The 25,581-nt window shown below is 39.9% G+C and overlaps 1 protein-coding gene across 1 annotated transcript; it reads left to right on the plus strand.

Annotated features, from left to right (window-relative positions):
• Nucleotides 1–1,476: 1,476 nt before the first annotated feature.
• On the plus strand, nucleotides 1,477–24,776 carry LOC137290404 (uncharacterized). The gene is made up of 28 exons (XM_067821313.1): nucleotides 1,477–1,595; nucleotides 7,407–7,463; nucleotides 8,889–9,049; nucleotides 9,149–9,397; nucleotides 10,162–10,510; nucleotides 10,732–10,987; nucleotides 11,210–11,375; nucleotides 11,489–11,818; nucleotides 12,084–12,605; nucleotides 12,783–13,126; nucleotides 13,217–13,399; nucleotides 13,854–14,115; nucleotides 14,300–14,447; nucleotides 14,669–14,926; nucleotides 15,158–15,433; nucleotides 16,007–16,247; nucleotides 16,534–16,750; nucleotides 17,410–20,307; nucleotides 20,435–20,773; nucleotides 20,999–21,137; nucleotides 21,258–21,442; nucleotides 21,540–21,811; nucleotides 22,075–22,222; nucleotides 22,672–22,792; nucleotides 23,171–23,397; nucleotides 23,616–23,888; nucleotides 24,120–24,158; nucleotides 24,560–24,776. The coding sequence occupies exons 1-27, from the start codon at nucleotides 1,541–1,543 to the stop codon at nucleotides 24,147–24,149; spliced, it is 8,706 nt and encodes a 2,901-aa protein (XP_067677414.1). The 5' UTR covers nucleotides 1,477–1,540; the 3' UTR covers nucleotides 24,150–24,158; nucleotides 24,560–24,776.
• The last annotated feature ends 805 nt before the right edge of the window (nucleotides 24,777–25,581 follow it).

A 25,581-nucleotide genomic window follows, 5' to 3' on the forward strand; every position in this document is an offset into this window, starting at 1 on the left:
GATCGCGTATCTACGAGTCAGGGAAGCATTCGTAAATGATTTTTGTTTTAAAATGCCGAAAAGTGAAAATGCATGTTATAGCGTGTGAATGTCAACAGACAGCTCACGTGCACATGACATCTCACACAACGTAACAGCGTGATCGCAAAGCAAAGGTTTGTTGGGTCAGTGTTGGTGTATTGTTGGCTGGTTGACCAACGGTTTGACGACATTAGTCCAACGTCATCTTGACGCTTGTGTTTAAAGAGAAGCATGGCGTTTCAAGCGAGTGTTTTCGGTTTTTTCCACCAGCAAATCTTTTCTGCTCTTCTTTTGAGGTAACGTGCAGTAGACATCAGATCGTGAAGGGTCCTGAGTGGGGAAGCACAATTCATTGCTTTTCACATTTGCACGAGGGATTCTATATGGTCACTTAAGAAACTTTCAGGCTTTCAGCAACCCATGCTTGCCATAAAAGGCGACTAACGGAATCTGGTGGTCAGGCTCTATGAGCTGGTTGACACATGCCACCGGTTCCCAATTGCGCAGATCGATTCTCATGATCACTGGATTGTCTGGTCCAGACTCGATTATTTCGATAAACCACCGCCATACAGCTGGAATATTGCTGAGAGTGGCGTAAAACTAAACTCACTCATTCAATCATGCCATCGATGACTAGACCTGATAACTATAATATGTATCAAAATTGCTGAATAATGAACAGCCAGTGAGGAGACTTGTGGTTCAAACTCAGAAAGGGTTTGTGTGACCGGTGAAGAATTATCCACGATGTATTAGTAAAGTCTGTTCCCACCTCAACTTTCTTCTTCAGGTTCAAATAAAAGTTACAAAATACTTCGTACTCATACCTATCGTGTACCTCTTGTTTTAAGGCCAAACGAATACAATTTAATTCAAATGAACATATCCTGCGATATCACGACAAACAAACAAACAAACAAACAAACAAACTTTAGGTAGAGCAGTGTGGCAATTATGCTCTTTTTCATCATGAGTTATGAGAGGGTATATTTTTACATACTTAAAGTTGGTGTATGTGTGTGTGCGAGAGAGAGAGAGAGAGAGAGAGAGAGAGAGAGGGGGAGAGGGAGAGGGAGAGAGAGAGAGAGTTTATGTATACGTGTGAGAATCAGTGGGTGAGTGAACATGTGAACTTATGCTGTCGTTTCAACAAGTTACCACGTCTCTTGTGAACGGAACGTCCCTGTATTTAGTAAATGGCAGATTGTTTCAGGGTGTCTTAGACTAGGGAATACACGTCCTCACAGCGTTGGCTTGGAGATATGGTACCGCTGCGCTAACCAAGTGTAATAAACTTTGGTCTGTAAACAACCTACTTAGAGTTTGGTTTAGCTATTGTGTTCATTTCCACTCGATCTCCACCATAAGTATCAACGCTTGTGAACATATTGACAGGTCAAGTGTCTGCAGCATATGTGTCATCATTGACGCTGATACTTACACACTACACTCAACAGACAACATTTTCATTTGTGCAATAGCGGGCCATGCATCTGTAGCCACACTGGCATTGACAATGCTTATCAGAAAGGTCTGCATTCTGGTGACCCTCCTCACAGGGACACTTGCAGGTAGGTAGTTCTAAATCTTTTGCCTTCACTTTGTACATTGAACTATATATACACCTGGGGAAAAGCTAAGCACTCCCCGTAATATTTACTAAACTGTATGTTTCGACTAACATCAGTCATATGCATGTACAATGAGTGAGTTCATTTAGTTTCATTCGCTTTTAACAACATTCCTGCAGGGTATCTCCCAAAACTGCGTGCCAAAACTTCTACAAAAGTCAAGGCAAAATTATGCACGTACCTATGGGCATAATGGAACAGCCTGAGGGTGGAATTATCGAGGGAGTAGTTGGGAGTAGAGGATCACAGGATTAAAACAGTTTCAGTAGTAACATTTCTTTCTGAGTAAGATGAAAGAGTTACATGTGTATACAGTAACAACATAAGCCAAGCTTACTAATTCAGTGGAGACATTCAACAGTTATGATTTTAATTATTTAATATAAATTAATTCGCTAAAATAATCTTCAGTCAGAAATGCAGCTGATATGACAAATAGATTCTTCTCACTTTATAAGAGATTGAAGCTGTAACATATTACCTGTGTCAAACTGTACTATGAATATGCAAAATGGCTGGTATAAGAAAGGCAGAGTTTGCCACCTCGCAGAAAGGAACCCTACAAGGCTTGCTAGACGGTCATGTTGTCCAGCAAGCGTGCATACACTGGAAGTGTGTAAAGTTCAGATGCAAAGAAGACTGTCAACGTCTGGCGATTTTGTTCGGAATATCACGGACCACAACCATGCTCGAAGAAGACAGCACGAAAATAAGCTTTCGTCAGCAGAGAGACAGAGAAGAGACTGTCCAGATGTTATTCAGGGAGACCGAGAATCGACCGATGAGACTGAAGGACAAGTTGCTACCTGCCAGAAAACACCACAGGAATTTCTTGCTGTCGGCCACCTCCTAACACTTGCCAAATGACATTAAAACTATGAGACATTATGTTGTGACATTTCAAATTGCTGACGTTATACTACACACACGACAATACTATGTATATATAGAATATTGATATGGTACATGCTATGATATGTATATGCCATTAAACATCATGCACCTACACTTTTATTCAACTTGATCTTTAAACCTAATTTTGCCTAGCTAGTCGGACTAGTCCATCCAGTTCACTTGAGGTAAGGGACAGGGGATTAGCTATGCACTGAACCATGCATTTTGTTGTTTTAGACTGTAGAAGGTTTGGCATGTAGAAAGTTTGGCATGTAGAGGGTTTGGCCGGACACCTTCTTGCACAATATAACGACCTGGTACCTCAGAAATCGGCTTCACAAACTGTCGCCATGTGGGGAAACAAACCCGTGTCTTCGGCTTGACGAACAAAAGTTTTAAATACTAGGCTACCCCATCGCCCCTGAACTCACAATAAGTTGGTAAAGGTGCACGTTTCTTTTCTGTACGATCATGCCTTGTTTACAAGAAAACACGAAACATACAGTTTCCAATGACGTTCTATTAGTTGCTATGGTACAATACACAACTCATCATTTTTGGCTCAAAATGATACCTGCTACACATATGGGCTAGAGAGGGGATTGGTCAACAGGGCGTCTATGTGATGAGACAAAAACGTTGATTTGTAACCTGGGAATATTGGTACAGGGTACAATGTGTGAAGCCCATTCCCGGTGTCCTCTGCCTTGAAACCTGATATTGCTGGAATATAGCTAAAAGCTACGTACAATCCAAGGTACTCACTCTACGCCACCAACCCCCAGCCAGCATACCTCCATTAATAAAACAATGATTTAGCGTCAGTTACATAGTTCCAAGAATAAAACAATGAGGGAGCATCAATTACATCTCTCCACGAATAGAAACGTGATTGGGTGTCAGTTACAGCGCTTCAAGCATTAAACTTTGACTTAGGGTCATTTGCTTAGCTCCATCAACATGCCACTGATTGAGTGCCAGTTACATAGTTCCATGAATAAAACGATGACTGAGTGCCAGTTACATAGTTCCATGAATAAAACGATGACTGAGTGCCAGTTACATAGTTCCATGAATAAAACGATGACTGAGTGCCAGTTACATAGTTCCATGAATAAAACGATGATTGAGTGCCAGTTACATAGCTCCAGGAATAAAACGATGATTGATTGTCAGTTACACAGTTCCATGAATAAAACGATGACTGAGTGTCAGTTACATAGCTCCATGAATAAAACGATGACTGAGTGTCAGTTACATAGTTCCATGAATAAAACGATGACTGAGTGCCAGTTACATAGTTCCATGAATAAAACGATGACTGAGAGTTAGTTAAACAGCTTCAGGAATAATACAATGATTGAGCGTCAGTTACATAGTTCCATGAATAAAACGATGATTGAGTGTCAGTTACATAGTTCCATGAATAAAACGATGATTGATTGTCAGTTACACAGTTCCATGAATAAAACGATGACTGAGTGTCAGTTACATAGCTCCATGAATAAAACGATGACTGAGTGTCAGTTACATAGTTCCATGAATAAAACGATGACTGAGTGCCAGTTACATAGTTCCATGAATAAAACGATGACTGAGTGCCAGTTACATAGCTCCATGAATAAAACGATGACTGAGTGCCAGTTACACAGTTCCATGAATAAAACGATGACTGAATAAAACGATGACTGAGTGCCAGTTACATAGCTCCATGAATAAAACGATGACTGAGAGCCAGTTACATAGTTCCATGAATAAAACGATGACTGAGTGCCAGTTACATAGTTCCATGAATAAAACGATGACTGAGTGCCAGTTACATAGTTCCATGAATAAAACGATGACTGAATAAAACGATGACTGAGTGCCAGTTACATAGCTCCATGAATAAAACGATGACTGAGTGCCAGTTACATAGTTCCATGAATAAAACGATGACTGAGTGCCAGTTACATAGCTCCATGAATAAAACGATGACTGAGTGCCAGTTACATAGTTCCATGAATAAAACGATGACTGAATAAAACGATGACTGAGTTCCAGTAACATAGCTCCATGAATAAAACGATGACTGAGTGCCAGTTACATAGTTCCATGAATAAAACGATGTTTGAGTGCCAGTTACATAGCTCCATGAATAAAACGATGACTGAGTGCCAGTTACATAGTTCCATGAATAAAACGATGTTTGAGTGCCAGTTACATAGTTCCATGAATAAAACGATGACTGAGTGCCAGTTACATAGTTCCATGAATAAAACGATGACTGAATAAAACGATGACTGAGTTCCAGTTACATAGCTCCATGAATAAAACGATGACTGAGAGCCAGTTACATAGTTCCATGAATTAAACGATGACTGAGTGCCAGTTACATAGTTCCATGAATAAAACGATGACTGAGTGCCAGTTACATAGTTCCATGAATAAAACGATGACTGAGTGTCAGTTACATAGTTCCATGAATAAAACGATGACTGAGTGCCAGTTACATAGTTCCATGAATAAAACGACGATTGAGTGCCAGTTACATAGCTCCAGGAATAAAACGATGACTGAGTGCCAGTTACATAGTTTCATGAATAAAACGATGACTGAATAAAACGATGACTGAGTGCCAGTTACATAGCTCCATGAATAAAACGATGACTGAGTTCCAGTTACATAGTTCCATGAATAAAACGATGTTTGAGTGCCAGTTACATAGTTCCATGAATTAAACGATGACGGAGTGCCAGTTACATAGTTCCATGAATAAAACGATGACTGAGTGCCAGTTACATAGTTCCATGAATAAAACGATGACTGAGTGTCAGTTAAACAGCTTCAATAATAATACAATGATTGAGTGTCAGTTAAACAGCTTAGAGAATAATACAATGACTGAGTGTCAGTTGAACAGCTTCAGGAATAATACAATGATTGAGTGTCAGTTAAACAGCTTCAAGAATAATACAATGATTGAGTGTCAGTTAAACAGCTTCAGGAATAATACAGTGATTGAGTGTCAGTTACATAGCTTCATGAATAATACAATGATTCAGTGTCAGTTACATAACTTCAGGAATAATGCAATGATTGAGTGTCAGTTAAACAGCTTCAGGAATAATGCAATGATTGAGTGTCAGTTAAACAGCTTAGGGAATAATACAGTGATTGAGTGTCAGTTAAACAGCTTCAAGAACAATACAATGATTGAGTGTCAGTTACATAGCTTCATGAAAAATACAAGGATTTAGTGCCACCTTCATGAAGAAAAACATAATAATGTAGTGACAGTTATAGCACCTCAAAAATAAAACTATGATTAAATGTCAGTTAAATAGCTCCACGTATAAAACAATGATTGAGTTTTAGTTAGACACAATGATGTAAAGTGATATAACATCATGAATAAAACAGCGATTTAGTATCAGTTACATAACTTTATGAATAAAATGGTGATTGAGTGTCGGTTACATAGCTTCATGAATATACCGATGATTGAGTGCATGGCCCTATTGCTGAAACAGTGAAGTTCATGAATAAAACAATGACTAAGCGTCAGTTACAAAACTCCACGAATGAAACAATGATTTAGTGTCAGTTACATAGCTTCATGAAAAATACAAGGATTTAAAACATAATAACTTAGTGACAGTTACATCACCTCATAAATGAAACAATGATTAAATGTCAGTTAAATAGCTCCATGTATAAAACAATGATTGAGTTTTAGTTACATAGCTCCATGAATATATCTATGATTCACTGCCAGTTACATGGCTTTGTGAATAAAACAATAATTGAGGGTCCGTTACATAGCTCCATGACTAGGACAACGATTGAAAATCAGCTACAAAACTCCACGAAAAATGTACGATTGAGCAAATAAATGATGATTGAATAAAACGAGGATTCAGCGACAGTTGCATAGCTCCATGAAAAACCGAAACAAACAATGATTGAGCGACAGTTATATTGGCCTATGAATGCAATGGTTCTGTTAATCTGGGCTTACTCCTATTGTCGCAGGACTTCGGCCTGGATCATAATACTGCGTCTTGGTTATGCAAGGTTATGCTTTACATGTGTATTCCACTATGGTTGGATGGGATCACCTGTTTGCCCCCAAATTTAGAGAAAGATGCCCTTGATCAGGCAGTGATTTACTTATGCTCATGTGTAAATTATGTGAAGTTATATTGGTAAGGAACAGCATGCGTATGTCCTGTTCTATGAGGGCAACATGAGATATGTCTTCATGGTCCTTGATTCCATTTTACTGACACAAAGCAACCCCGTATTTGACACAATGTCATCTACATGATAACCGCCATTGAGGCATTGTAAGTTGTTCACTGAACACGAGGAGGACATGTTTCTTTGTCGTACCTCACAAACAAGTGTTTCCTGATTAACTGAGCGCTCTTCTATTATTTTCAACGTACAACGCTTACAAACGAGGGACATATTCACTGAGAATGCCGAACTGTGGGAATTCATTTGGTACATTGAGTTAATACTTCTTCATCTCGAATAATTGAGTCATGTATGATGTATGGTAGTTACCGATGTTTGCCGAATGGAAATCGACGGAAGGGGGTTAACTATAAAATTGTTTTTCTTGCATAACTCTTGTACCATTATAATTATGCCGCACCCATTCTTCAAACAGTTTAAAATTAACATTGAGGCGTTCTATAAGCTTAATCAGTCGTTCACTGGTCCCTCGGACTTCATGTACCCTCTATATTCTTTCATGTGTTTATGTACGCTTTTCAACGATAACAGCATCACATCAATATGGTATGTCCTTCTCGAAATGAGAATAAGCATGGGTAAATTCCAGTTAATGACATATATCTTTGATTGAAGATCTGGACACCGGTCAGCGAGCAGCAGGACCCAGGAAATGTGCCAGAGCATGCAAAGGTGAGTTTTACGCCAATTCTTTAGACCGCCCAACTGTCACTCTGAAATATTGACGAAAACTTGATATAACCTTTCAAAAATAATGCTTGAAATGTTTTTTAAATATATACCTTCATGAACGTTGATAATATCAAATTTGTTGCGTTAGCGTATATGATTCATAGGAATACAGAAATATGTACATATATGATTTGTATGATTAATGTGTATTATGAGTGCGAATGAATATATTCATTTTGTCCATATTTACATTTCTTGTGTCGTAATTTAAATTGCATTATGCTTTCTTTTATGTAAAAAGACTTCACTTTTGAGTAATAAAGTGTTATCTTATCTTGTATACGCACCGATACGGTATCAACGCCGATTCCCGAAAACGTTAAAAACCCATTTTTTTATAAACTATTCGGGCATCGTTCACAGTTTGTGTCGACTAACGGTGCCTCACTGCCACAAAGTATCCCCAGATACACACTCTTTAGGGCCATGCAACATTAATAATTATATGTGTAACTGACGAGGACGACACGTGTTCCTTGTTCCATTAGCGGGACACTGACATAAAGTTCTAAACTGACGGGCAAAAGAAACTTTCCCCTAGTACAATTTGACAGCTTTAAGAAAACGACAAGAACAAAGTGAAATGTGAATGTTGTAATTTGTTAAGCAATGACACTGGCACATGTTCAGTACAAAAAAATTCAGCCTTAACAGAAACTGTGACTTATTTTGGTCGACATGGGGTCTAACTCTTGTCGACCACTGCACCCTCAGATGACGATGTATGTCGGTCAGCAGCGTTCCTCGGTACGGTCGGTAGGCCCTGATACCATGGGCACGCAGTCTTCTTGTTACTGTCCGTCGACTGACTGGGTGACCGAGAGGAGTTGTCGCTGATGACGTCACCGCCAGGAAGCGGTTTCTCAGGTGCAATAGCCCCAGATGGTGATCTTCCTGCGCAGTTGTCACCCTTGGCCTGCCTGTCCTGGGTCTGTCTGAGGTCTGGCCAGTCTGTTGATAACGCCGACGAAGGTTCCTGACGGTAACGTTCTTGCAACGTCACCCGTAGTGGCGCCTATCTGCAGCATTCTGATGACCTTTTCTGGCTCTTCTGGAGTTAACCTTGGCATTGTTAAGTGATTTTTCTGTTGACGTGCGATCTGTTTGGTGGTTTTATACCGTACATGCACCTGCCTTGTACCCTTACATGCACAAGACGTGCATTTTGTTGTTTTTCGTCCAAAGTGGTATAGAGTTGCGTTTGGGCGCTGTTGTTTGTGGGAATCAAACTCATATTTGAGGCAATAACGATAGAACAATTTGTATTTGATACTCATTTTATATATTGAAATTACGATACATTGTGCAACAGAAAGATTCATTTGCCCGTCAGGATGTATATTTAGCCGCCCTTTCTATCGCCAGACACATCCAAGTTCAAATACGTACCCGGGACGACGTATGAATACGTGTACAACGTTCAGACCCAGACGTCCATGACGGGAACTTCAAGTGACCAGGCGTCTCTTGGCATCCAGGCCAATGCTGACATCGAGGTGCTATCCAAGTGTGAGATGGTTCTAAGGGTAGGTAAATTGTACACAGTAAGTTTGTATTATAACATGAATTATTACACGAGTTTAAGCTGCCAGTAAGTAACATTATTGTGCGTGTCTTCTCTGCAGCTACAAGATGTCAAAGTGTCCCGATCTGATACCTCTCCTTCGAAACGATTGGAAAATGCTGACGAAAGTGGGGAATTCAAGAGGAATCTGGAACGATCTCCACTTCGCTTCTCTTTCCAAGATGGCGTGATAGAGGAACTGTGTCCCGAGGATGGTGAAACCACGTGGGCTCTCAACATCAAGAGAGGACTTCTCACTGCTGTCCAGAACAGTATGGACCACCTGGATAGAGACCAGAGCGTCCTTGAAGTAAATATATAGACCAAATAATAATGTGATGCTCTTTTACAAGGGTTCCAGTGACAAACAGATTTTCATAGCCTGAACAGTGATATATGTATCAGACCCGTAAAGATCCGGGTTAGAACTGATGGATACTCATGCTGTTGATCACTGGACTTGCTGGCCCAGACTCGATTATTACAGACCCCTTTGACCCCTTAACGTCAAATGCCAGACACATGTCATCGGTTCCCAATTGCGCAGATCGATGTTCATGTTGTTGACTGGATTGTATGGTCCAAACTCGATTATTTACAGACCGCTGCCTGATAGCTGGAATATTGCTGAGTGCGGCGTAAAACTAAACTCACTCACTCTCTCACTTTGACGTTACGTTGTTACAACGGTATTCTGTGGACTCCCGTTGACGCAGCGTTGTTGCGCTAAGTCATTTCTACGTTGCCACAGTGTTGAAGCAATTATTCCTAACGCATTTTACGTTGTCTTAACGTTCTGTTTAGTACTAATAATCAAATATATTTTTCGAGTAGTGAACAGCAAATGAAAACAAAGCCGATATTCAATTCAATATTATTCGTCAATTTGCATGTTGTGTTGGTGTTGGCTGTAGCTGAATAGTGAAGAAATAATCTCAAAGTGAAATGTTTTAAAGAAGAATATCGTGGCAGTGTTGTAACATTGTGAGGAGCCCTAAGCGTAACGTCTCCTCAATGTATAATTACAAGAACGTTGCTATTACCAACTTTTGACATAAGGTTGTGTACTTACAGCGAGATGTCACGGGTGAATGCCATACTGACTATAAAGTCATTCCTGGATGGTTTTCTTCCACAATTAAAAAGACAAAAGATCTCCTTGGCTGCACTGATCGTACTGGTTATCACAGCTCCATCCATGGTATGCAGTACCGAGTTCCTTCAGAGATTCAGTCTCTGCCCCTCATGATGAGTACACACGAATGTGAACAAGAACTTGACACGTATGGACTCCTCAAGAGTGCGCTCATCCGGGAGACCCACATATTCAGGCCTTTCTCAAGGGAAACCAGCGGTGCCACCACCAAAGTCCTTCAGAGCCTCAACTACAAGAGTCAGAGATCAGGTGTTACCACCAGACAAGGTGATCAACATCCTGATGTTAGCTTTGTTGATCAAATGATATCTATATTGTACTACATCAGCGGTGGCAAACTGTCTCGATTATCTGCTGAAACAACTTCCATTAGGTGCGAAAGGCAAATAAATGTGACAGTTAAACCACATTAATATAGAATACATGTATTAAGATTTGCCAAAATATTCCTAATTATTTTACGTAATTGTCATACTTACGCGTTCTAGGCAAAATTCGGAATCGAGCAGGAATAACGTTTGAACACTCGTACGGCCTAAGGAACAAAGTCCAACCAATGAGAGATGCTGAGATGAAACTGCAAGAGATCTGTCAGAATACAAATGATGGCATCCGTCTCGACACTCCACGCTTGTTCTCCGAACTTGTCTACATCATCAAAAACCTGCGTTTTGATGACATCAAAAGTATCTACGAGCAAGTTAAATCTGCGTCTGTCTGCACCGATAACAGTGGAAGACTTAAGTTAGTACTCCCTTCCTTATTTCACAATACGTATATGTCCCTCATTATTTGCAACTGTCACAATAATGAAATAGATTTATAAATGTTTTTTCTTAATCGATAAGCACAATACAGTTCATAGTTCTCAACAAATATACTCATCACACTCTTGGGTTGAGTTCCCTGTATCCACCAGAATACAAACCTTCTTGCTTAATAGCTTTCACTCTCTACTGTTTCAAGGAATATCTTCCTGGACTCTATCCCTATGGCCAGTACAAGTGCATCTGTTAGGTTCTTGAAAGACATTCTGCTGAAAAGAGAAGTCACTGGCGCTCAGGCAACCATGTGGATCACATCCCTGTCTCTCATCCCCTACCCGACACTGGAAATGTTGCAGGAAGTAAAGGTGAGCTTAAAACATCACAAAAAGACAGTCGTGGTATCCACCCTCCATAAAAGCAGTGGAATAGACCATCCCATCATAAGCTATACACCAACACTGAATGCATACATTTGTAGGTACTTCTTGACACCCCTCAGTACAGCAGGGCTGTGATGCTTCCAGTCTCCACTATGGTCAACAATTATTGCAACCATCATGAAGATTGTTCTGTGGAATCCCCAATCGGAAACATCATCTCTACCATCGAGAAAATTATTGGTTACGGCTGCTATATCAGAGCTTCTAATCTGGAGACTAGTCTTGTGGCACTTCGTGCTCTCGGAAATGCAGGCCATCTGGACAGACTGACCACTACACTCAGCAGCTGCTTTAACAGACAAGTCAACCCCATGGAGGTCCGAGTAGCTGCCATCCAGGCCTACAGAAGACTGCCCTGTACTGCCGATGTAAGTTATGATGTATGATCACAGCATTTCTTGCTCATTCCAAATGATTACGCCGTGAGGCGTGCAGACCTCACACTTAACCCAGTTCGGTCGAGGTTGACGAGAATGAGGCAGTACCTTTGCGTAATTCGCGGATTGGGCAATTCTGTATACTACGCACGGCATATACAAAATTGTCTAAAGAATAGAATATCTATAACACTTATGTATCCTGATACATTAGATAACCATGTAGTGATCAGTACATCCTTGTGTTTCATTTTAGAGAAGTAAAGTAATGGTCATCTTCCAAGATTCCGATGAGGATCCAGAGCTGAGAATCGAAGCCTACTTGGCTGTAATGCAGTGTCCATCTGAAGAAACCTTCAGTAGAATCAAAGGTTCTCTCGACTCTGAGAAAGCTGCGCAAGTTGGATCCTTTGTCTGGTCTCATCTTACCAACTTGATGGAAACATCCAGTCCACAGAAGCAGAAGATCAGACGAATCCTTGAAGACAAAACCTTTGGAAGGAATTTTGATCTCTCAAGACTGAAACATTCACGCAATTACGAAGGCTCTGTGTTCATGGAGAAGTTCAACACTGGTGCCATGTTCGAAAGTAATATCATCTTTTCAGATAACTCTGCCATTCCTCGTTCGGCGGTGTTCAACATGACCGTTGATCTATTTGGTAACTCTCTCAACATCTTTGAAATTGGTGGGCGTGTGGAAGGACTGGGGTATCTGATTAAAAAATACCTCAATCAGTACACCGTCTTCAGAGACTGGCTCCCCACAAAAGAGATGGTATGTATATGAAAAGAATGTTCTAAAGATAACCATTACCTGGGGTATATTTGATCATTAAAATATCATGAAATTAACAGCATACTTTTTATATAATATAGTTTTCCAAATTGTTTCTGGTGTGATGTTAGATGGTAATTAGCCCCTCTCTCATTATTAAATGTTTTTGAATTGTAGGTTTCCGACAATATTACTGACTTGAAAGGCGATATGTACATGAAGATCTTTGGGAATGAAATGTACTATGATCACTTCAGCGGTGTAGATCCCTTTGCTTCTGTCAAGAACTTCAACTTATTGGACTTCCTTGTTAAGACGTTTAAGAAGCAGGATTACTCCTTCACTCAGAGCATGATGATCCTGGACAGTAGCATGATCATCCCTACCAGCTCCGGTCTCCCCCTCACCCTCAACGTGAACGGAACAGCTAGCATTGACCTTCAGGCATCTGGTCAAGTAGATCTTCAAAATATTTTGACTTCTCCGAGTAGTCTCCTCATTGATGGACTCCTGAAACCAAGGTATGTGATAAATGAAATCCTTTTCATTACTGCAAAGGTGTCTGAAATTATTCTAAAGATGCACTTCTTTGTTTTGATGACTTTTTCCAGTGGATCTATAAAGATTACTGGCACTATGACTGTGGATGCCTTTGTCACCAAGACCGGCCTTCGAGTTGTCAACACGTGGCATTCCAGCACTGCATTGAAAGGGCGTGTAGAACTCAGCCGAGGAAAGATTCTTAGGGCAGACATTGACTTTCCACAACAGAAAATGGAAATCCTGGATGTGAGGTAGTGACATATGTTACCTGAAGTAGACAACAGAAAATGACATTCATTATTCATTTATTCTTGTAGTTCATGTCCAGGGGGTTGCTTGGATGGAGATATGGAGATTTAAACAGTTCAAGTGAATGTGTGCGTGCGTGCGTGCGTGCGTGCGTGCGTGCGTGCGTGCGTGCGTGCGTGCGTGCGTGCGTGCGTGTATATATATATATATATACTGTGGGGAGCAAAACCCACCACAATCATACTATAGAGTTCACTGAAATCATTTAATATCAATATAAATATATTTTTAGATACATCAAAACCTTGCATGAATTCATACATTTTTTACCAAGAAACAGCCAAATGTCACTTGGAATTACCTTAATATAAACATGGACATGAACATTTCAGTAATTCACGCAGTCATTCAACACCTATTTTCTAGCAGATTACTATGTCCATCCAAATTCTACAGCACAGAGTTCTTCAGCATTCATGGTGATCAGGAAAAGAAACAAGACTTGGTCATAGACAACCGAAAGAGGCTGGAACTGTGCACAGGCACCAGACTTGCCACCATCACTGGTCTTGAGCTCTGTAATGAATTCCAGTGGCCTAGTACTTCCATGGCAGACGATGCTCCATATTTTCCCTTCACAGGGCCCTTCTCTCAAAGCCTTGTTCTTCACAAGAGGGACGCACACGCTGGTTACAGGTTCTTTGCGAAACGAACTGGGGTATGTTAAATGATCTAGAATCTTTTTTACATTTCAATCTAGCAAACAGCAGCGCAGTCGAACCAATCAATATGACGTGTGTCTAAAAGCCCTTCATGGCAGCTTCAACAGCTGGTGGCAAGGTTACAGACAAAATTAAACTATTTGATACACAAAACGGTTTGTTTGAATGTAATCTTTACAGAATAAGCAGAACACGTTTGTCCACTTCAACATGAACACACCTGGATCCAGAACTGACCGCACCATCGACGTATCAGTTTCTTTAAAGAAGAAAACCAAAGAATTTGAGATGGAAGCATTGACACCTTGGAAACAAGCAACCCTTAAAGGCAATTTCATTTTTACATCGATTAATATTATATCAAATCATTTTATCATGATCTTGCTCAGACTTTCTCTGTCATTATTTAGCAAATATTTACAATTTCTCGCTATGTGATGACGTGAATCTTCATCAATGCTTTCCAAAGCCTAGTTTTTTTACAAGTAGATATAGTTAAAGAACAAATATTGAATTACTTATGGTTATGGTTTCTGCATTGTATCACAGGCTCAATAACGTCTGAGAAGACAAATATTGGCTTAAAAGGCCAGCTGACTCTTGACAGGTCATCAGAATATATTGTCATCAGTGAAGTCGGCATTAAGAGAAAAAAGTCAACTGTAACCTACAGGCCCCGACTCGAGATCAGGCGTCCAAGAGGAAAGGTCATCCAGCTGACTGGAACAGTGGAGACTGAAGTAAACAAGAAAGCGAGTGTGGAGGTAGCGCTCAAAGGGGTAACAACACATCCAGTGAAATTGAAATGTAAGTAGAACCTGTAAAAGTATCATTCCTTCCTTGGTATGCTAAGATTTCAATAAAACAAACAATAGCAAATAAACACCTCACCTACTCCCAAACAACCAAACAATTAATAAAAGGCCAAAGGAATACGACCCAAAAACACAAGGAACAAGAATCTGTTCTACAGTATATTCTCCAAAATATTCACAGGTTTATATCTACTGCTACTAATACACCAGTTTCATGTTGCAGCCTATATAGTGAACTCCGAAACTGAGAAGAGTTTAAAGGGTACCTTCAGTCTCGCCCCAGAGCAGGACTACGTTCTCGAGGCCGGTTACGTATACCAGGAGACTGGCAAGAAGAAGAAGTCAATCATCAAGGCCATACCGACATTGATGGTGAAGACCCCAAGACGTGAGCTGGTCTCACTCAAGGGCGCATGGGAATATAAGGAGAGCAAATCACTTCAAGGGAGCACCACTGTCGATGTTCATAACCTTCTGAGCAAGCCAATTACCTTTCAGTGTAAGCAACTACATCAAATGTCAAATTATTTTAATATATAATAAGTACATATCAAAACAGGAGACCTTGCAAAGATAAAATGAACATCGGAGTAAGGTATTTGGGATATTCAGTGAGTGAGTGAGTTTAGTTTTACGCCGCACTCAGCAATATTCCAGCTATATGAGGGTGGTCAGTGAATGATCGAGTCTGGACCAGACAATCCAGTGACCAACAACATGAGCATCGATCTTAGCAAATGGGAACCGATGACATCTGTCAACCAAGTCAGCGACCCTGACCGCCCGATCCCGTTAGTCGCCTCTTACGACAAGCATAGTCGCCTTTTATGGCAAGCATGGGTTACTGAAGGCCTATTCTACACCGGGACCTTCACGGGGTTTGGGATATTCAGCAGCTCCAACAAATATTTAGACTTGTGAATTTATCGCTTATACAACTCTTAATGGTTTTTGGAAAGTATTGTATAGTGCATATTTTTCTAGGCTAAGTGTGTAATAAATGCCTTCCAAATACGTAAACACTATGCATATATTCATTTTGTCAAAGTGTGAAATGAGATTTTTTGAACAGGTGATATACACCAAACATCTGGTAAAAAGACAAAACGTTCAGCAAAACTTACAGTCAGATCTGAATTCTTGGATGCCAAAGTCACAGGCAATGTGGAAAGTACGAAGAAAACAGTTAATTCCACAATCATTCTGGAGTATACACTTCCCAAAGCGTACAGAATCTGGAACAACAAACATATAATCAGATCAAAGCTGACGGATTACGACACGAAAACCCGTTTGAAGTCTAAGTTCCATATGTAAGTGAAAGCATATGAATACTTTCTAACTAACCCATAAGAATGTGCTGAATGTGGCCTTTGTCAGGGACACTTTTTAAACTTTGCTTCCATTGATAACAAGTTATTTGTTGTCAGTGGATTCCTTTCATGTGTAATTTGAAATGGACTGTTTGTCATGATGGTTGCACGTTGTTCTCGGCATATGCCGCTTGTATTTCTAGCCCCCACAGGAATATTTACATGCAAGCAAGGGGTCAACGTGCATTGTGAAAGTCTTAACTGGTATGCATTCTATTTGACCCAGGTATTATACAAACCAGGAGAGCCCACATCTGAACGTGTTTCTGAAAGGTGACTTCTCCCACAGCCCGAGACATACCGAAGCAGATGTCACAATTAAGTATGGGGTCAAGGGTTTAAACCGTGCAAGACACATTACCGGATCCGTTTCGGTAGATCACCATGTAAACAAACGGGCAGTTAAAGTCAAATATAAACTGAAGACTGAGATTGGTCCGATGGTAAGACATCTTATTGTTGCTCAATGATTATCATAGATATTCAGTTATTTAAAATTGATTGGATAAATATAATACATAAACACTTAGACTGAAGCTGGATTGTTTGGTACACGGCTGTGAAAAGCATCGCCAATTTGCCAAGATCGCTAAGAGGAAAGGATTTAAAGGAATCTTCAGAATTCCTAGTCTGTTTCGTTGCTTGATGTAATTTCTTGAAGTTATTATGTTTTGGTTGTCATTGTAGAACGGGGTCCCGTTTCACAAAGCTCTCGTGAGCCTCGTAACTCGGAAATTTTCTCGGAGCATCCTGCCTCCTATGTCACAGTAATGTTACGAGAAGAGATACGAGACTTAGGCTTAGGCTTACGAGAGCTTTGTGAAACCGGGCCCTGGATTGTAAAAGTTCCATGCCTACCGAGTATCAATGGTTGTTGGGTCTTTTAGCCAATAACATCACGGCATAACCCTTTTACACAGCTCAGAACTTTCACATCGTAACCGTCGAGTACCGTATGATATTTTCTAAAAGTGCAGTACATCAATTTCATATTGAAAGTGAACAATATAATTTCTGTTTTAGTGTCCCCACTATGAGTATGTTGAAACATATTTATAAAATTTTATGGCTTCTTGTTGAGTCAAAATACATTGCATTTCAGGATGTCAGTTTCGACATTCAAGGTAAATACAGTGGAAATTCGAGCACAATAGGATCTGAACTCGCTGCAAACTACAGAAAACATAAAGCATCTACTTCATTTGTGTGTGGTTTCATCACAAATCCAAACGAGACTACAGCGCTTGTTGAAATCAAGACACCACATCAGCGGCTAAAATATCTACATGCTGAAGTACGACTTGATCATGAGAAAAAGGTGGCTTTTTCAGTTGGATCGTTTTCCTCGGGACCTAACGGAAATAATATGTCATATACAATCGAGATATCATCAAATACAAGTAACGGGTTTGCACTGACTGCCGACGGAGTATTCTCATCTCAATCCAACAGTGACAGGAAGATTACATGGCGTTTGTACCATGCTGGAGGTATTTTCAATTTTAAGACAGTAGGAAGTGTATCGTACGATGAGACTAAACACATGAAAGGGGCAATTTCCTTTCTATTCAACGACCTAGCTCACGTCGATTTCGAGATGGATATGATAACACCATTTGAAGGATTTGAAAACAAAACTGTTAAGTATCAGCATTCCTTTAGTAAAAAGGAAACTGCTTTGATTGCTGAAGTCACAAATGGTTTCAGCGAAAGAGTCATGTTCAGCTTAAGTTTCATCAAATCGACAAATGTCCAACTAGAAATGTGTTTGAAGACTCCATCAAGAAACAATGCGCTGTCTTTTACTTATACTGGTCCTTTGGACAACTGTGAAGCGAAAACTGAAATCCAAATGCATGGCTATTCTAACTTAGTGCAGATTGTCTACAAACGTGGACATACAGTTAGCGTGCTTGTATCATCAAGTAGCAAGAGTTCAGATCTGCTTAAGGTGTTTTTGAACTATGAACTAACCGCAACAATGCTTAACACCAGTGCTTTATACACATTCGAAGGTTCAACCTATGAAGGCGTCGCTTTTGGGGTCAAAGAGAAAGACAGAACAGAGATAGTTTTGAAATTGAGAACGCCTTTCCAAGATTTTCGTGAAACAGGACTCTGGTACCAACAATACAAATTTTGGGAACACTTTTATGTAGCTCTCCGTTACAAGGACACCAAAAAAATATCATTCAGCGTTATCAACAACGTGACACATGGAAAATCTGGGTTTATTCCGAATTCAGTATTAAGTTTAACTGAACTGAATACACCATTTAGAAACTGGGAAATATTATCGTTTAGATTTGATGGACTTTTCGAACATCGTCAATTCCATTTAAATACTACATTCACATATGCAAACCACAAGAAGATTATCATAGACTCTATCTGGATTACAAAAGATCCAGGTGAACGATGGACGATAACATTTTTCGTGAAAACACCATTTGAAAAATATAGAACAAGTACGGTGGTATTTGGTGGTCTTAAAAAAGATTCATATTTCAATGGTACGCTGGACATTAGAATTGATGAAATGGTGATTACACTCTATTCAACCATGAAGAGAAACTACAAGGAGGGGAATATTACCTTGCACACTAATTTCCAAGGTTATGAATTAATGGTAGGAACCTTTATTATCACAAATGTCCATCGGTTATACAATGCCACAAGTACGTTTCACATAAATAATGAAACAGTAAGGACAGAGTATGTAATAGACAGAAGGCACAATTACCATTCACATCTGACAATTTGGACCCCTGCTGAGAACTTCACAAATATTGGATTCACATATGACTACAGCAAACATGATCGTGTTTCTGTTGGTGAATTTAATATTCGCTACAGAGACAACAAAACCATTACAATTATGACTTCATTTTATCCCCGCGTCAATGGAACCAGAAAAACGAAAACTGAACTGATAACTCCAATTACTGGTTATGAGAGGCAACACATTCTCTTTAGTCATCGTTCGAAGCATTACAAGACATTTAACGAAACCGTAACGTTTGTAACCAGTAAGGGCGAACAACTGACTCTAGTGTTTGATTGTGTTCTCTATTCATTTGTTGACATGAACCTGTCCTTCAGATCTAAGGAAAATGACAGCAGAGATCTTTTAAATCTTTCCTTTAGAAGCCCGTCTGTTGACAATGTTACCGTCAAAGGTGAAACAAAAGTATCTTTGGGAGGCTTTGAAAATTACGTATTTGATTATCATCATTTTATCGATGATGGAAGTGTGGAGGGTGCACTGAATTTAGAAAGAAACGGGACAAAATTCATCGCTACTAATGTTTATAGTACCTTCAGCACAAACGAATTCCACGGAAGTGTTCATGTTGACTTAGATGTTGATAATTTTCGCAACATTAGTGTCGTGGTCTCAAAAGAAGGAGCCATAGAAAATCTGAATGCAAAATGTTTATTATCGGTTGATGCATCAACATATAAAGTGTCACTCACACACGTTCACATTCCTGGTAAATTACGAACGCTTGGTGGAAAACTGATTCTCAACTGGGACAGAAACAATCCTGATAGCAATCTTCAAGTCCAAGCAAAGCTAATGGACAGGAGTAGACAGTCCTTACTGAACAAGAGCCTGACGCTGAAGTTTATTCATCCCAACCGCACTGTTGGTATCATTGGAAATGTCCTCATTTCACATCTGCAAACAAAGAGTCGTGGAGAGTTCATCTGGAATGAAGATGCAGGGTACAATTTTTTCTATGATGTGGATGTTAAGGACCGTAGCCGCCGTTACAGCAAAATGTATGATGGCACCTTCAAAGTGGGATCCCCTCTGAGAAGTCTCCAAATGGATGGATCTTACACAAAAACAGGTGCAAGCAAAACTTTGGATGGCGCCTTCTCCTGGGATGCAGACAGAGATGGCACAAAGAAGATTGGCGTGAAAGCTGTTTTCACACCTGGTGACAAGAACAAGCAAGCTGATCTGTCTCTCAGACTTCCTTCTATTGGCAAGGTAGGAACCCAACACAATACTTACTTTAGGCATTTAATGTAAACACGATGCTTTGAATTGATTAATAGGAGCATATATCATAGTATTCTGTAACCACAATTAACAGATTTCTATCAATAATCTTCAGAACATCAAGGTCGAAACTGGATTGCTGCTAAATGACGGCAGCTCAGTCTTCAACGGCAGAATACAACTATCCTACTCTGAAGACGACAGAAAAACCATCACCATTACATCTAGCGTGGATGACATTTCTTCTGGCCATGGTAAAAACAAGTACAATTTTGTGGCTGGCATAAATCACCCATACACAGATGTGGACGTCAAACTTACATCCCACATCGGTAAATCCCGTGAGCAAGTATCTGCTGGATTAGAAATGACCTATTTGACAGCCATGAGAGAGAGGAGAAACTTTGCTCTCGAAGGACAGTTCAACAGAGCCATCCAAATGATGCACCTAAAAGTAAGTAAATTAATGTTTCTAGAAAACACTCATGTTTGACCCATGTTAACAGATATAGATAATACCATAAATTTACACAGGGGATACAGAGCACTAAAGAGTCAAGTAACAAATGGCAGTCATATTAGATTATGTTCGAATTAAACGCCACAGCGTAAGGTGCAGCTGAATAAACCCGCACACATATATGTACCCACGTTACTTGTAACGCAAGGTTTGTTGTAGATGCACAGTCCAATAAAGGAGTTCGAAGCCACTGCTGACATGGGAGAGAAACCGTTCGAATTAGTGGTAAACAACAGGACATTGACTACTGTTCTGACGCCTTGGAAAGAGCTGGAGTTTGAAACAGATTTTTATCTAGGTAATACCCATTCATTTCTGGAATAATTACAGGTTCAATATGTCATTCGTACCTTATACATATGACCAAATATCAAACTGATTTTGTATGAACTGTATAATTGTGGTCATTCAATGACAGGTAACCCTGGAAAGATGCTTCACGTGAATGCCAGATACATCAACTCCAGCGCCATGCAGGCAGAGGTTTATCATCAGGAGATTTCCCGTGCTATATCTGACAGTCTTCTTGCCCTCAGGCTCAACACATCCCGTCTTCTCCATACCAGGATATATTGGAGACCAAAGATGGTCACTGATGTTCAGGTATGTATGGTTTAGAATTGTTACATGACTGGACAAATGGCAAATCCCATACTTATGAACGCAGTATTTCACCAAGAATGATGTCTTTGTTTTATAGGCGTACTTGTCCAGGAGCGTGGAAAATTACAGTGAAAACACAAAGGCCACTTTCTACACTGTGTATGAGTCTGTAGGAGAGGAATTGTCAGGCAAATACCATCGGATTGCACAAGCCATCACGGAGGAACTGTCCTTTTATTTAAACCTGATTGTGTCAGAAGCGGCTATCGTAGAGAACCAACTGGACTCTATCAGGGCGGATATCAGGCGCATGTACAAACGTAATGACTTCTACCTAGCTGACATAGGAAACTATCTTGAATCGGCAGAGTAAGTACATGTTCAGTTTACAATTTCACATAGTGATTGGCATTAAACAATGCTTTGTCTTCACCCCCTTAGGCTCCGTCCAACTATACTGGTTGCCTTCAAAACTGGGATGATGGTCAAGCTCATTTAATAGATTGATTGCAGGTCTTTGCCCAATCAGCGTGGATTGCGAAATCATTCGGTTCAGGTGCAGAGATTTAGGAATCACCGCCATATAACCGAATATAAGCATAAAATAATGCCTGTATTGTTTACATTTGCAGGAAGCTATACATGTATTTTCTGAAGCCTCTTTTGAGAAGATGTATTAGATGGAGCACATCTATGAGAGAACATCTACAGAATGCCAACGACTTGAACATTAAAGAGGTCTATGAGGCCCTGTTGTATGACTGGGTTCTCCGTGCAAAGGTATCTTGCAGAAATGTGTTTGTGCAAATGAATTCTGTCTTTCATCCAACGAAAGTGACTTTTTGAGACATGGCATTTTGTCCATACGTCATATTATTACTGACAGTCCCGACCATGTAACGATTTTCATATCGATTGCTCGTTTTGGTAAATGTAAATTGTGTGAAGTTGATCGTAAAACAACAGCTAATTCAACTGAAGGTCACCTGATCTACCCTCACACGTACACGGATGCGGATGATTTGATATGTGTCGATTAAACTGTGTTCCTCCCTTATGAGTTATTTCTGATCGACTTTGTTAAACATCTAAAGCACACCTTTAACAGTCTATGTTTGGTACATACTCCCAAAAATATAGCGTTTGTTATCTCATTATTAACACTTTATGTTCCTCATCAATGCCACATTATTCTGAATATAGTACACCATATCTTTCACATTTTTCAGGAGAAATTAGAGGCAACCGTAGAAGATGTCGTAGAGATGATCTCAAGTTTAGATGACATGATCGAGAAAATGTGGGACGCCTATCAGCACCATTATAACATCGTGCAGAGGAAAGCCACTGGTAAAATGTCATACAATACTGTCACAATGGGATTGCCATTTGTGGCGTCACAGTTTTTGAATATTAGATACACTGTTTCTGCAAATGAGGTTTGGGATGTCAATGTTCACTCAAGCATGGATATAAAATACAGGTAATAGATGCTAAAGGTGATTTTCAGATATGACGTTATTATATATGGTCTCTAACTCAGTGGCTCCAAGAGCGCGACTTAACAGACACGGTAATGGTGAAAAGATTGATGTGGTTCTAAGTGATATGGCAACTGTAACCCTCATGCGACAATTGCAGGCTTATATTGTACAAAGATGTTTTTAAAAAAATAATTTAAAAAAATCCCCAAACAACTGACTTACATTGAATTATGTATATTTGTAGCTACAGTTGACACGATCATGGATCTCCCAAACATCGTAGACAGCAAACTTGAGATATCTAATTCCATATCTCCATACACGGACCGCCTCGCCGGTGCTGCCATTGGGACGTACGGCAGCTTCAAGGACATGCTCATGAATTCGGGAAACATGATTAGTTCATATCTGGTTGATGCTGAGCAACGAAGGGAGCTAGAGATGCTGTTCACTAATAGTATATATCAAGATGTAAGTCGTTCTACAACCTGGAAATTTCTCGTTCAGTTGAAAACGTGCTTGTTCGATAACCTATAATTCATTAAAACAATATTTTAGCTATTATTTGTGGTATACCCATTTTGTGATCCAGATTCACGACTGTAATGGTGTCAGAGAGGTATTGTTTTGGGTATTTCTTGTGTGTTGAGATCACTGGATTTCATTATTGTGCATTGTGTTTTGCGAAGGGCGCAACAAGCCTTGAGGGGCACCTGCAGAAGATCCCAAACCTAGTCAAGCATGGGGTGATGAACTACACGCGTGATGCTCTCACAATGTATGGCCCTAAGACCACTGTCTGGGACCCAGAACATGGAGAGATCCAGATAGAATTAAGCCTACCAATACCCCTTAAGTCTCTGGACACATTACCCGATGTCCAGCCATACGTCCACAAGGCAAAAACAACCATCAATGAGTACATCCCAGCCAAGACTACTCTGAAGAGATTGTACAAGAAGGTACTTTTAATCATTGATGCTATGATTTATATTCTCTACCCTTATCATAAATACTAATCACCTCCAAATTCTAATAGAAGAGGGTCTTCCCGGAGTCTCTCTCCCCGCGTCTGTCTACATCTCCTCCTCCCCAACCCCTCTTTCTTGATAGCTTGCATATTGCATGCAGTACAAGGTTACATCACTTCTTCGCGTTGTACAAGATGACGATGATTTTATATAAACTTTCAGTGGCGGTCTAACAGAACGAAGAGAGCTTGAAAGTTTCTTGTAAGTATATTACTGAAGCTGTTTATTAATCGGCTCAGTCAACAGTGTTTAAGTGACAAGACTAAATTACTTACTTCAATAGGTTGTCATGTTTTAAATTGTCCTTCAAAATGTATGGAATGTCAAACAGTGCTGCCGACACCTGTCCACTGTTTCGGTTCTACAATAGTTGTGGGGGCAATTTCTGATATCAAAAATATTTTGTACAAACAATGTAATTGTTTGGTTAGAGGAGCATTTGTTGTACAAGTCATATTGTGACAGGGATCTGCTGACTTGAATGTCTCAAACATGAACAAACTCTTTAACCTGTCCGTTTCCACTGAAACCTATTTAACATATAACACTTGGCTACAAAAGGTGGATCACTATTTAATGTTTCTATATTCTTTCGCTTTCAGACCAGTGAAAAGACAGAGAACTGAGCTGTACATTTGCTTTCTGAAGCCTATATTGCTTAAAGCATTCTATATCCTAAATAATCCCATGGCAGTCACAATGCATTTTGCATTATTCGGCCTTTACCATAACCACAAGCGTTTATTTGTAGTCAGGACGAAATAATGTCGATCCCAGGGGAAATATTCAATCTAATAAAGGCTTCTCATCACATACCAACTATACATTTATGTCTTGACTGAAGTAATCATCATGAATATATGGGATCCAGGGTTTGGAAGCTTGTGTGAATTTCCACCACAAGTATTTCTGTAGATGTAAATGCTCCGCTGGGGAAGGAAGCTGCGGCTCCTTCGAAGGCCATCACTGGGTACTGCTACGATAACTACATAGACGGAAAAGTAATTTACCACCGTGATCTATTTTTGTTTCTTGGATACTAGGATCGGACAGGCTCGAATCTAGAATTGTTTACCAGACTGGATCTCACTGGTCGCCAAAGTCTTGCTGCCGAATACTTAAAATCAATTTTGTAACAACCAGGTTAACATTCGCCCTCCGTGGGCAATGACGATGGTATAGCAAAAAGCGTTTGTTAGGCAAACATTTGAAACGAACTTACGAAAAAACATAACTCTTATTTATACACACATGCATTAATGATACACTTACTACCTTTTTCAAATGAATACACCGTCTTGAATATTCTTCCAATGTCAAATTTTGCATATCTTATTGGTAACTGTAACTGTCACTTTGGTTAAAGTAAGAACAAACCTGACTTGTACGAGTACTTGGAATGGAAAGGAATACCCAGAAACGTGAATATCATCAAGGCCTGACAGCATGGTCACTATGACTGCACCAACAATCTGATTAACACAGATTGTTATGATAGTATGAACAGGCGGCCACACTGGGGGCTTTATCATGTTCAAAAGGCTACCCTAACCCATGAATATTCTGAAGGACTTAACATTTCCCTCGCCTTCCGTCATCTTTCAAGCTTGGTCCGTGTCAATGG

The sequence above is a fragment of the Haliotis asinina genome, chromosome 7, assembly GCF_037392515.1.
Source record: "Haliotis asinina isolate JCU_RB_2024 chromosome 7, JCU_Hal_asi_v2, whole genome shotgun sequence".
Taxonomy (NCBI): domain Eukaryota; kingdom Metazoa; phylum Mollusca; class Gastropoda; order Lepetellida; family Haliotidae; genus Haliotis; species Haliotis asinina.

Coding starts and splice junctions, on each gene's coding strand:
- LOC137290404 (XM_067821313.1), top strand. CDS start 1,541: ATGCTTATCAGAAAGGTCTGCATTCTGGTGACCCTCCTCACAGGGACA. Junction 11,819..12,083: donor GACTGCCCTGTACTGCCGAT/GTAAGTTATGAT, acceptor GTTTCATTTTAG/AGAAGTAAAGTAATGGTCAT. Junction 23,398..23,615: donor CTAATAGTATATATCAAGAT/GTAAGTCGTTCT, acceptor TGTTTTGCGAAG/GGCGCAACAAGCCTTGAGGG.